Source organism: Lutra lutra, chromosome X (assembly GCF_902655055.1).
Source record: "Lutra lutra chromosome X, mLutLut1.2, whole genome shotgun sequence".
In the NCBI taxonomy this organism is placed as follows: domain Eukaryota; kingdom Metazoa; phylum Chordata; class Mammalia; order Carnivora; family Mustelidae; genus Lutra; species Lutra lutra.
Window position 1 is genome coordinate 15,769,357 of NC_062296.1, and position 12,688 is coordinate 15,782,044.

Consider the following 12,688-nt stretch of genomic DNA (forward strand, 5'->3'; position numbering starts at 1 on the left):
GGGAATGTAGGCCCCGCAGGTCTCGGCCTCGCGCTTCCAAAGACCCTCCCCGTGGGGGCCTCTCTCTCCACCGGCCTACCTACCAGGGTGGTGCGGACCCAGCTTCTATCAGGGGAGGAGTCGATGCCTGAAGCCCCGCCCCGCGCCCCCGGCCTCAGCGGACCTGACCTGGCTCAGAATTCCACCCTGAGGAGGTCGCATGCTTTGCTCACTCACTCTACCCAAATGAGAAAGCGCTACATACTTTTCACTTCTTTCTCTTGCCACAGACCGCTCTCTCCAGTGTTCTTTAGCTGCCGAGTGTGTGCGTGTGGGCGAGCATATATGTGTACGCAGATATACGTGTACGTATATGCGTGCATATATACGCTAAGACCTAAGCGCGGCTCACAGCAGCATCACCCCACCACCACGAGCCCCGGCATCAGCTCGGCCCTGTGGGCCTGCTCCCTGGCTGCCCCGGTGGGGAGAGGGGACACTACCTGCCACGATCGGCTTGAAGCACCCCTTGCACTTGGGGGCATCCTCCCGTGTGGTGCACTTGTTGCAAAAGATCTTGTTGTCCTTGGCCACAAAGGTCTCATTGGCCAAGGGGTGAAGGCACTTGGCACAGCGGAAGCAGGTGTCATGCCAGTAGCGGTTCTTATAGTGAACCTCCTGGAAACCAAGCAGAAGGAGACGAGCTGCTGTGAGAGACGCTTGGGGGGGGCAGGGGCCCTCCCATCAAGCCCAACACCTGTGGGGCAGACTACTGTGCCGACACAGTCCCTTACACTTGTGAGTCACATGAGAACACCGAGGCGAGGAAGAGCTCCTGGGGACCCCCAGACCGGGGCCGGGGCGGTGGGGGGAGCTGAGGACTTGCGATGGAAGCCGGAGCCTCCACTCCCTCACCACCACATCCCTGCCGGCCCTGCCCTGTACAGGTGTCCCCCGCCCCACACACCGGGCCAGCCCGGTCACCTTGGAGTCAGCGCCGATGGGCTTCCGGCACTCCACACAGGTGTTGGCGCAGAACTTGTCGAAGCACTTCAGGCAACAGTGGTGGCCATCCTTCTGCACGTATTTCTTGCCCTGCAGGTTGTCCCTGCAGTAGTGGCAGTCGAACTTCTCAGTCATGGTGCCCACCTTGTAGCTGGATGGACCTGCAGGGGCAAGGCGGCAGAGCAAATGAGCCCACGGAGGAGGGGGACAGCGGTGCGGTGCCACCAGGGCCTGGAGGTCAGGTCCCCGCTGCCGCCGAGCCTGGCTGGCGATGGGCGCCAGGACCGGACGTCCTTCACGGGGGCCCTGGGAAGAAACAGCCCCCCCACTGGCCGGGGATCAGAGTCCGCGGCCGGTGGGTCCCTGGGAACATGAGAGAAAGTCCTGCTGGAGGAGGAGACAAGGGGGTCAGGACTTGTGTTGGCCAGACAGAGCTTCTAGAAAGGTGTGGTGCCTTCGAGCCGTGGACACACAGCTTGGGACACGCGCCAGCGGCCGCTCCGGGAGGCAAGCTGCTCGGCAGCCGGAGGAGGAGGAGCCGCTGCTCTGCTCCCCCCACCGCCAGCCTCGGGCTCTTTCTCCCAGACCGCGCTCCCATCTGCAGGAGTCAGCACGCCGGACAGACAGACTGGGGCTCACTGCCCAGAGAGGAGAGGACGCTGGCCCCGTGAACAACCCTTATGGATCGGTTCAAAATGAACCATCTGATCCTTCAAATCCGGCAGAGCACTTTGAAATCCCAAATGGACCCTAAAGAGCTCCATCCAACAGAGTTCACGGACCCCCGAGGCCTGAGCCATGACCCCGGAGAGGACTTCTCACAACAGCATTCTCCAACTGTACTGGCAAGGTCCGCCACCGTGAGCACTTGTCACGGCAATGTGCCGTTCTATGACACGCCAAAATCCAGGCCCCCCTTTGTTCGAGCAAGTGAGGCTCGAGAGTCAACGAAGCATTTGCGGTTTTAAAAATTGCGACGTGAAAGTATGATTGCGGGGGGGGGGGCGGGCAGGAGAGAAAGGCTTTTAAAACGTGTTAAGCTGATCATTCCAAGAACCCCTTCCACTGCCTTCATATGGAACAACTCCCCTTGTCCCCAAGCCCCCACCACCCCCTCCAGACCCCAGACTGCACGTCTGTAATCGCCGCGAGCTAAGGCACTCCGTTCCTCCGCCACCAGAAAGCTGCCAGATCTATGAGCTCCCAATTTCTTGAAACATATGCTAATTTTCCCTGCTCCTCCTGAAAAGAACCGTACGTGGGTAAGTAGATAGCAATTATTTAATTTGCGCAGGAAACATGAGAATGGAGAGAATTTTCTCCAATTACCCACCAACATGGTTCTCGCGCTAGCAAATACCCCCGCGGAATCTAGCGAGGGAATGAGGCAAGACGAACGAGCAGCTGCCCGGTACTCACCGTGGCTCTTCCACCAGCTGAATGGCCCCGGACTCCCACTCTGGGTCCCATTCCCAGTTTTTTTATACAAACACATGTCCAAGTTGTTTGGATCCCGTTGCCACAGGCAACCAAATAGCACAGAGTGAGCTAAGGAAACCACACCCTGCGTCGCCGAGCCCGCCTCGGCCAAGGCTGGTGAACTCTCCCTCGGAGCTGGGCGCATTTCAGAAGCTGGCCTCCAGACAAAGCAGATCGCACCACGGATGGGTAGAATGTTCTGGGCCAGCTGCAGCCCCTGCTCAGGCTGGCCCTTGCACAGATCCCCTCATCTCCAGGGAGCGAACGACGGAAAGCGAGTGGGTGGCATTCTCGGGCAAAGACAGTTGCCTGAGACAGTTGTGCCAGAGCTCAGAGGTTCATCGAGACCAGAGAATGGTCCCTAGCGGCACTTTCTCCCCAAAAAGGCCAGAGGGATGTTCCCTTACGTAATCGGGTTAGAGAGGAAAAGCAGAGACGCAGGGGGACCGAGGCCTGGTCTCCTTGAGCAGCACGCTGTTTACCCAAGGCAGCTTCGAAAGGGCCATTAGCCCTGTGCAGACAGAAAAAAGTGCCTGTCACCGTGAGAGCACGCGGACAATCACTCTCCTCCTCTGGGCCCTGCCGGTCTTTCACAGGCCTCACTAAATCCTCGTCTCACTAGCTTTTCCATATTGAAATTGTGCTCTCAACCAAGATGGACTTTCTTGTTAAGAGCCGAGTAGAGAAACCAAGTAAATGCCAGGAAGTACAATTATCAGCGGCTCCGAAATACCATTTGGCAGGAAATCAGAACTTGTAAGATTAGACGGCACCGGCTTCCTGCGTGGCGAGGAATCGTGGCTGCCTTAGCCCTTCGGAGACTATCTTCCTGGACCATATGGGGACATCCCTCCTCCTCCCTCACCCAAGTCCCTATTTAGCATAGAACTTGGAGTCACACTCCTTTTCCTATCATTCTTTTGACGTCTGCTGAAGAGGAAATGGCCTCCAAATATTTCTATATGTGACAGCACAGCAGCGAGTGCCACCTGACGGAGTCCCGTCTCGTGCTTTATGGCAGAAACTGGGGGTCAGTGTCCCACAGAAAAGCACCGCCAGGAAGCACAGGGAGGCCCCTTTAGGTATTTGGAGCTTGGGGGAGAAGAAGAACCACTAGAGTAAGAGAGCTTACTGCCGAGCCTCTTTCACTTGAAAACTACCTACTTTCAAACAGTCACAGGGCGCCTGGGTGGCTCAGTGGGTTAAGCGTCTGCCTTCGGCTCGGGTCATGATCTCAGGGTCCTGGGATCGAGCCCCACATTGGGCTCATTGCTCAGCAGGGAGCCTGCTTCCCCCCACCCCCCGCCTGCCTCTCTGCCTACTTGTGATCTCTGGCAAATAAATTAAAAAAAAAAGTCACTTTGCCAATGCCAAGTTCTTCACTGGTTACTTTCATGGTTCTAGAACATAACCGCAAGGCTCACCAGCTGAACACGCAAGCACCAGGACAGGGTCCCGAAGTGGGTGAAAGGGAAATTAAAGAAGTCACCTCGAGTTAAGGGTGCCACTGTGGAGAGTCCCACCTCTTCGAGGTTTCGAGTCCCGGCTTTTGGGCATTATTAGTTTTTCTTTCTGCAGAATGAAAGCCCAGGGCCACCCTCTGTTCCCCGCACTGCACACTTGAACCCGAGCCTGCACCCAGAGGGACAGATTTCAAAGGGCATATCCTCTTAGGGCTCATTTCCACAGTAGACTCAAGCCTTTTTTTTGTGTGTGTGGAAACACTTATTTGTCAAGATAAAATAGGCACTTCTAGGAACGTTAGCTTTTATTGCCTAATAAGTAAACAGGCTGGAAACACTTGAGGCATGTTAACAATGCTGATGTCAAATTCATGAACTTTAGTACTTTTTTTGCAATGATTCCAATGAAGTCGAACTCTGGGTAACCTGAATTAGTTTACCTCATGTTTTTCTTTCTTTCTTTCTTTTTTTTTTTAAGATTTTATTTATTTGACAGACAGAGATCATAAGTAGGCAGAGAGGCAGGCAGAATTTGACGGACAGAGATCACAGGTAGGCAGAGAGAGAGGAGGAAGCAGGCTCCCCACTGAGCAGAGAGCCCGATGCGGGGCTCGATCCCAGGACCCTGAGATCATGACCTGAGCCGAAGGCAGAGGCTTTAACCCACTGAGCTACCCAGGCGCCCGTACCCCGTGTTTTTCTAAACCAGGATTATTGGGTCCCAAAGTGTTTCAAGCCTTCACGGCAGCGTGCTTAGGAGGAAGCCGGAGGGGTACGTTCCTGCTGATGAGATAGTCCCCGTGTCAAAACTGTGCAGGAAGCATGAACGGGTATGAGGGCAGAAGAGTCTGTTACTGCTTGTCTTTGGAGCCACTAATAGCTCGGGGAGAACAGAGCTGGGACACACAGAGGTTCCCAAAAGACAGCCAGCGCTCTGGTGCGTGGGCTCCCCGAAAACGAGCCACAGTGAAATTCTGACTTCACGAGGAGACAGTTTGTGCCTCCCTGTTTCCCCTTTGTTAGAAATCAGAGAATGGACAAAAATGAAGATAGCATTTCACCTGTCTTGGAGGTTCCCTTTAATCTTACTAAATTAACATATACTTAAAGCGTTTATCTCTTGGGGGTACTTTTTTTTTTTTCCCTTATCTCCCTACCCGGGTCGCCTTCTAACCTTCCAAAACTTCCAGATCTGCTTCCCCTGACCTGCGGCTGTTACCTGGGAAAGGGCGCCTCATCAGTCATCACACAGGCATCACACAAGTCACTGGGTACAAAGTTACTTCCCTTCCTGCTGGTCCCCGCCAGCCCTGCACTCATCTCAGGCGCCGAAGTGCGCCCCACGGCCTTAGGCAGGAATGAGGGTTGTCTAGCACAGAAGAAGTTTGCAAATTCCCGGGGGCCCTGCCTCTTGTCCACTAAGTTACACGCTATGACCGTGGATGGATAGATTTGGGGGGTGGTTAGATCACTGCCACAAAGCTCCTAAAACCTCTTTCATTCAAAGCATTTTATAGCAGATTTGTTTTTAAAAACCAGGGCACACAGCTCCTGCCACCCTAAGGGGCTGACGTCTGACCCTCAGGCCTTCAGAGAGGTAGCAGGTTCAAATGCGGTTGGAAATGTGACCGGCTGGTCGCATTTTAGAGACTGTTCCCAGGATGGCAGACTGACTTTCTTGCCGTGCCTGCTTCAAAGGACACATCATTCTTCACTTAATAAGTAAGCTTCCTCTTTCAGAAAATTCCTGAACGACAGCCAACATGCTAAGAGGTGCCTACATAAACCTCAGTATCTCAGTAAGAAGTTTTGGCTCTGATGCCATCACGTACACATCAGAGAAACGTCTCATTAGAGAAGACTCAATTTGTATTCAATAACCTCTCGCTTGTGTTTTTATATGGATTTTCTCACGTATTGCTTGCTAATGTCCACTTTCCCCCTCATGCCTGAGTGGCTCAAAATTGGAAGGTTTAAGGAAACCGTGACCAGGAGGGCAAAGGAGCATTCTTTGACGTGCTCCCCCTAAGTGGCATAACGAACAGCGCAAACGATGAACTGCAAGCCAGAGGGGGAAAAAAATTCGGGTTATTTCTGGTCTGTTAATTGCTAAGTCCAACGTACCGGTCCGTTAGTCACCCCATGTATAAATACTGACTTGCAAAGAAAGGGTATATTGCTTTCCCGAGAGGTGTCGTCAGACATTTGGGAATAAATTCCTAACTTGCTGCGATGAAACGGATGTCATGAGTCATGGCTGAAAAGTGGTCTCTCACAAAATTTCATAGAAAATCAGAAAGTGGTTTTTTTCCCTGAAAAACAGAAATGACTCAATGCTATCTGCAAGTTCGCTTGTATGCTGCATTTAGAGAAAACCCATAATCTCTATCCCAGTCCTACTTTGTCCGGATACGAAGCTTTTCTTAAGGTTGTGCACATTAGGCGAGCACCTTCCTTTGATTCTCCGCCCTGGCCGTTACGTGGTCATTAGAAGTACACATCACTCAGGTTTCACCCTTGACCAGCTCTTCTGACTACCATTTTTCAGTTATTTTAAGAACCCGACCCAGTGTGATTACTTGCTCACCCCACCATGTCATTTTCTATCCCTGCCCCCCCAAAAAAGACTGCCGGGTGTGTGTGACCCACTGGGCAGTGGCTGGCAAAGGGAACGAATGGCGATGTAGTGGGGCAAATGGTCTTACTTCCCTCCCCATCACCCCCAGTCTGGCCCTCAAGGAACTGAATCTACATAATCTTGCAGCCTGAAAGCATTCAATAACAAAAGTATACATTCTTGCCCTTGAAATGTCCTTTCAGTATAGGGACAGCCACTAAAAACGGCTCCTGAACCAATGATCTGAGCCTCTCCTTTGTCCATACAAAACGCACTTCAGGGCAACGAGCAATTTCTTCACGTGAGGACTTCTCTCTCGTCTGCTTCATGGACCTATAAACCTAATGCAATACAAAACGACAGCTCCTGGTTTTAAAAATCATCTAAAAGGTGTCAATAATCTGATTTAGTCACGTTTATCATCTCCAGATTTATATAAAGCAAGAATCATGTCTGGATTTGGTGCAAAGTAAAACCAGAGGTTGGTATGTTGTAAACAGGTCACCTTTTGAATGTATTTAAATGTATTTTCAAATGTATCTCCTAATCCGTCCCTGAATTAGTAAACAAATGGGGAGTTACTCTACCAGTTACCACGTGTTCAAAGTGCACTGGAACAAGTGGTACAGTATCTGCCTTGGGCTCAGGGTGGGATCCTGGGGTCCTGGGATCAAGTCCCCACATCAGGTTCTCTGCTCAGCGGACAGCCTCCTTCGCCCTCTTCCCTCTGTGCTCGCTCTCTCGTGTAAATAAATGAAATGTTTAAAAAAATAAAATAATAAAAAATAAAATAATAATAAAATAAATAATAAATAAATAATAAAAAAATAAAATACATTTTGGTGGGCAATTACAAGTTTTCAAAAATCACTTTTCCAAAAGACTGCCACCAAAAATTACTTTGTCCCGTAATCTGAAAGCCAGGAGAGAGGACGAAATGCCTGTTTGTAAGAGAGGGGACCGTTCCTTAGGCAGAGAGGGCCAAAGAGCCACAGCGACATGCCTGGCTTTGGAGGAAAGACAGGCAAGCAGGGTGACTTCAGAGAGCCGAGCTTTCTGGGGAAGATGACCTGTCCTTCAGTCCTTTTGCCCCTGTTCCACGGGTGTCTGTCCACGGCCAAAGGGCTTCCTTCATGTCAGGTTGCAAAACAAGAAGACGACTCTCACGGTTCTAACCTGATACATTGAAAGGATCATAGCTGCTCCTCTGCGCCAGGACTAAGCCCACCGCTCAGGAAGGGGAAGATGTGGTGAGTCGTTTACGGACTTCCTCCGGCCCCACACTCAGCGGCCCTTCCCTACACACCTTAAATTCGATTTAAAGCAGTCAAGATGAACATTCCTATCTTACAAATAACAAAGAATTGCTCCCCCCCACCGCCCACCACCACAAAATCTTTCCTCGCACAATGTCTTACAATTTCACAGGATGTCCTGAAAAATGTATAGTCCTAAGTTTAGATTAAAAAAAAAAAAAAAACACAAGCCACTCACGCTGCCTTTTGTCTCTGAAACAACGATAGAAAGCAAGGACAGGACAGAGATAAACTAGGACTTATTTAGCCTCTAGACAAGCCTAAAATCATTTCATTAAAAAGTATGTTTAAGTCGAGTGATGGATTCACTGCTGCAAGAAAACCGCGCTCGACAGAAGATAAAGAACAGGAAGCTTTACCTGAGTGCCTATGGGAAGCCATGGCTTAGAGACCAAGTTCAGGAGCAGCACCTAGACCCGTCTTCCCTCGACCCCAGCTGATAAGGCTGTGGCTCATTTGTGAACATACATTTAAGGGGAAGCGGCTAACACAAAAATAACCGAGAGCAGATGGCCCACCCCTCCCCAGAGATCACAACCTTAATCCCACTAGAAAATTCTTAACCATTTTAGGTGATCCAAGGGAGAAGAATAGGACCCAGTAAAAATACCAAACACTACATATAAATACCTGTGGGGCTACTCAGCATCCAAATTAGCTCCAGAGCCGGAGAGGCCACATAGAAAGTCATCCCTGTACCGGAATAAAATTTGGACTCGGCTCTGGCATAGCTTAACGCTGAGCCACCCTTATGAATCCACTTCATATGCCTAAACAGCCTGTGCTGGGCCCTAGGAAGAACTCATTTTTGTGCTGTTAACGAGAGAAAGAACCATAAGGGACAGACTTATGTTAACCAGTGTAATTAAAAGGTGTTAGACACTAGGAATATAGAGGTCAGGGGCATTCTCCACGTCCTCCTTGCTATGTACCAGACACCAGCAGAAGAGTGAAAGAGCTACTCTAGCCACACATCTCCTCCCTGTCAGAGGACAGATGGACACCTGTATAGTCGCCATGTACACAAGGAGGATATGTTGTCCCACAGATGAAATCTCCTGCTTTCAGTGTCAGGGACAACAAAAGTTAAAAAAAAAAAATAGAAAAAAGGATGAAAATGAAGAGGGTGACCTAACATGTTGTAACAGCCCCTAAGTCCCTCCATGACCCCGTGCCCGTTCCTTCTCTGCCCTTATCCCACCCGTCCCCACACCCGCCCGCACAGTTCACTCGAGCCTCACCCTAGCTTCCCGGCTGGCCTCTGCACCCTCCAGACACGCCCCACCTCGGACCCCAACACCCGCTCCCCCAGCATGGGGTGCTCCTCTACCTCCTTCCTGGCTTTGCTCCAAGTCACTTTCAGGGACATCTCACCGCACCACCTATTTAAGACTGCAACCGTGCTCCCCGCTCCCACTCTCTATCCGTTTCCCCAGTGTATTCCCCACAATATGTGTCTGCTGAGAAATGAATTAAGAGAAGCAGAAAGTGTTCATCAAGCCTCATATCAAACTAACACACAGTCCCACCCGGAACCCAGAAAGTGTCTTCGGCGGCTGAACATCAAGGAAGGCCTCTGACCTTCACTCACGGGCAGGCCCTGGGCTCAGTACCATATAGACACTGCCTTGTCTAGCGCATATCACCGGTTTCAGCCCAGTTCTGTGCCCCCACCCACCCCCAGCAGGCTGGGGGCCGGTCTTGTCTCCTCTCCCCAGCCTGCAGCAGCTGAACCAGAACTGCTTCATGGATACGTGCGTGAATGAGTTTTATGATGATTGTGCTCTTCAAATGTTTAATGAAGAAGTTATTCTTGGGGCGCCTGGGTGTCGCAGTCGGTTAAGCAACCAACTCTTGGTTTTGGCGCAGGTCGGGATCTCAGGGTCATGAGATCGAGCCCCATGGCAGGCTCTGTGCTCAGCACAGAGTCTGCTGCCTCTCTCTCTCTCTCTCTGTCTCTCCCTCTGCCCCTCCCCTAGCTCACGCTCGCTCTCTCAAATAAATAAATCTTAAAAAAAAAAAAGAATGCACATGAGCAGGGGGAGGCACAGAGGGAGAGGGAGAGAGTCTCAAGCAGGCTCCCTGCTGAGCCCAGAGCCCGAGGTGGGGCTTGATCTCCCAACCCTGAGATCAACACCTGAGCTGAAACCAAGAGTCGGACTCTTAACCGACTGTGCTACCCAGGCGCCCTGAGTAAGTTTATTCTAAAAGACAGCTTCTGAAGCTGTAAGTCCTAGTTAGCTAGAAAATGCCAGAACAACAAAAACTGGGAGGTCGCAGGCAAATTTATCATGTATTTCGTCCAGGAATCAGCCTGGGAGAAGGAGGGTGACTCCCAACCCGCCACATCCCCTTTCTCAGCGGCCTGATGAAACGCAACAGGGAGACTGGCCGGCTGGGACCATGCGGCACCCCTGAAGTAAAGGTCCCTGAAATAAAGGTCGCCTGGCAGAACCACGTGTGTCGTAGCAGATAATTGACCTTTATGAACCGGAAACCAGACTTGAGCGAGGAGCGTTCGAGGCCGAGCTTCCCCGCAGGAAGCCAGTCCTGGCTTCAGGCCCCGCATCAGGATAAGTGCGGGAGCTCGTCAGCGTCCTGAAAAGTCCCGACAGACCACGGACAGACGGACGGCCTCACCGAGTTAGCAAACCACCAGAAACCTATTTTGTCCGAAGCATGAGAGAAAATACATAAACCAGAGAGTCTCTTTCTGACCCGTTATTAGCTGGCGGCCGAGAACAAGCCGGCCGGAGCGGGAGCCCGGCCCTGCGGCTCCCCCCGCCCCGCCCCACCAGCCGGACACCCCTCGTTCCTTCCCAAGCCTCAGGAAGCACGGACGGGGTCCCCCTCGCTCGGGACCCCAAGTCAGAGCCACACTTTCCCAAAACCCAGACAGAAAAGGCCCTTGGTGAGGTGACAAAGGGCTCCTCGTGCAGAGGGCTGGTGACTCTGCCCTGCCTGGGGCCGGGGGGTCACGGACCGGAATAGTCGCTGCTTTCGTTAGCGTCCGAGCCAAGTTCATTACATGTTGCCAGTGTGATGTTTAATGATCTCCGCGATCGCCGTGGTGTTCACAAGGCGCCCGCGCGGACCGCTGCAGTCTCTACCTCAGGGACACCACACCCCGGGGACCTACGAGTCAGACACAGCCAATTCGGTGACCCGGGTGGCCCACACCGCGGGAGCTTCCACATCTCACAACCTGGCTGGTGGTGCCCTCCTCCCTCCCCTATAGTCTCCTCTGACCAAAGAAATTTCCAAAGGGTTGAAAACGTATTCCCATGAGTACGACCAGAGGTCAGAGCCCAACAACCACATGGGATGGAGCGTGTACACACACCAGGGGCCTCATCCTCGCCCATTTGCACCCCTGCCCTCGTCTGCCCAAGCCCATGACTGATGAAAACACTGGACCAGGGCTTTTTTCCTCCACAGAACTCTGTCTGGCCACTAGGCCCTCTGCCAACAATTTTACTGAGTGACTCTCCAACCGCGAGCTTCGGGCAGCTAGTCATGCACTATGATATGATGGGATTCCACGGCGGGCTCTCCGGAGTATCTCTTGTCCTGTGTACTCTTGCCAGCAAAGGCCCAGTACAACTTCAGCCATCTCATGTTCCTGTCAATCTGTAGGGTGGGAAGAAGACTTTTTCCTACTGACAAGTCAAATTTTGCAAAGTCACTGCGCTTAAATGTCATAATCATAATTCGGGGCAAACATGTCAAGGTGTAAAAGGAGGGAGGTCCCCCCCAAGAACCACATGGGGGACAACTTCATCATGCAAGATCCAAAAGAAAGCAAGGCCCCAGAAAACTGTGCCTCCCCAAAGGCTCCCCGAATTGCAGGGCAAAGGAAAAGGAAGGCCCACGAAAGGCAAAGGCCTGCCACCAACGAGGTCAGCTATGGGCAGTGGAAGACCCTGTACACAGCCAAGCACCTCAAAAATGCTCATCATGCCAGAGAAGACCTGTCCACCTCATACTGCACCACGGCTCACGTGGTTTCCTTGTAATCCTCGCTTGGAGAGAATTGAAACACAAGCCATGGCCTGCACTATTTGTTTTTTGAAAATGTCATTCTAGGATTAGGAAGAGTTTTATTTTTTAAGATTTTATTTATTTATTTGATACAGACAGCGAGAGAGGGTACACAACCTGGGGGAGAGCCAGAGGGAAAAGCAGGCTTCCCGCTGAACAGGGAACCCGATGTGGGGCTCGATCCCAGGACCCTGGGATCATGACCTGAGCCGAAGGCAGATGCGTAAGGACTGAGCCACCCAGGCGCCCCTACTAAGAGTTTTAAATGTCTCCTCCTCCTGGCGTCTGCCCCCTAGAGTCTCACCGACATGTAGGAATGAGCCCAACCACATCCTATAGATATTTTTATGGGCCTCTGACCAGAAATCACCATTGGTACAATGTTGAACAAATGATTTTCAAAGTAAGCCACTATAATGACTTCAGATTTTAAAAAAAAGGAGTGGCACTTAAAACAGAAAATAAAGAGGAAAATGACTTAAGCAAAGAAACAGAAACCAGGAAGAGTTTTAGAAGGAAATACGTAATGTGAATGCAGAATCTCAGATCAGATGAAAATAAATGTTTCATGAAACTGAGAAGCTAGCCAGGATAAATCTTTGTCATATTTTAGGTGTTAAAATTCTCTTCCAGTCTATTTCTACCACCCACTTGTGATGTTTCTGTTTTATTTCCATGTTGCCATGTGCCATGACTCAAAACACCCTTTCAATCATGCTAAGTCCTGGCATTCACCGAGCCCACCTGTTAGGGACATTTCAAGCCTCAGATAGATGCTTGAGGGCGAG

The 12,688-nt window shown here is 51.3% G+C and overlaps 1 protein-coding gene and 1 long non-coding RNA gene across 8 annotated transcripts in view; both read right to left on the bottom strand.

Annotated features, from left to right (window-relative positions):
* Positions 1 to 12,688, bottom strand: part of FHL1 (four and a half LIM domains 1) — a 59,157-nt gene that overhangs the window by 3,600 nt on the left and 42,869 nt on the right. For 3 of the 7 annotated variants that reach the window (XM_047715823.1, XM_047715819.1, XM_047715817.1), the window contains exons 1-3: positions 8,219 to 8,377; positions 964 to 1,145; positions 483 to 657 (exon numbers count right to left, since the gene is read on the bottom strand). In XM_047715823.1, the coding sequence (XP_047571779.1) occupies positions 483 to 657; positions 964 to 1,145; positions 8,219 to 8,240 (379 nt within the window). In that variant the 5' untranslated portion in view covers positions 8,241 to 8,377. Of the gene's footprint in view, positions 1 to 482; positions 658 to 963; positions 1,146 to 2,403; positions 2,555 to 8,218; positions 8,378 to 12,688 lie in introns of those variants that run through there. The other 4 variants (XM_047715815.1, XM_047715820.1, XM_047715816.1 and 1 more) reach the window with 4 other exon arrangements.
* LOC125091818 (uncharacterized) lies at positions 4,217 to 8,211 on the bottom strand. The gene is made up of 2 exons (XR_007124763.1): positions 4,616 to 8,211; positions 4,217 to 4,366 (listed from the first exon to the last, which is right to left on the bottom strand). It is a non-coding gene; the product is annotated as an uncharacterized LOC125091818 (long non-coding RNA).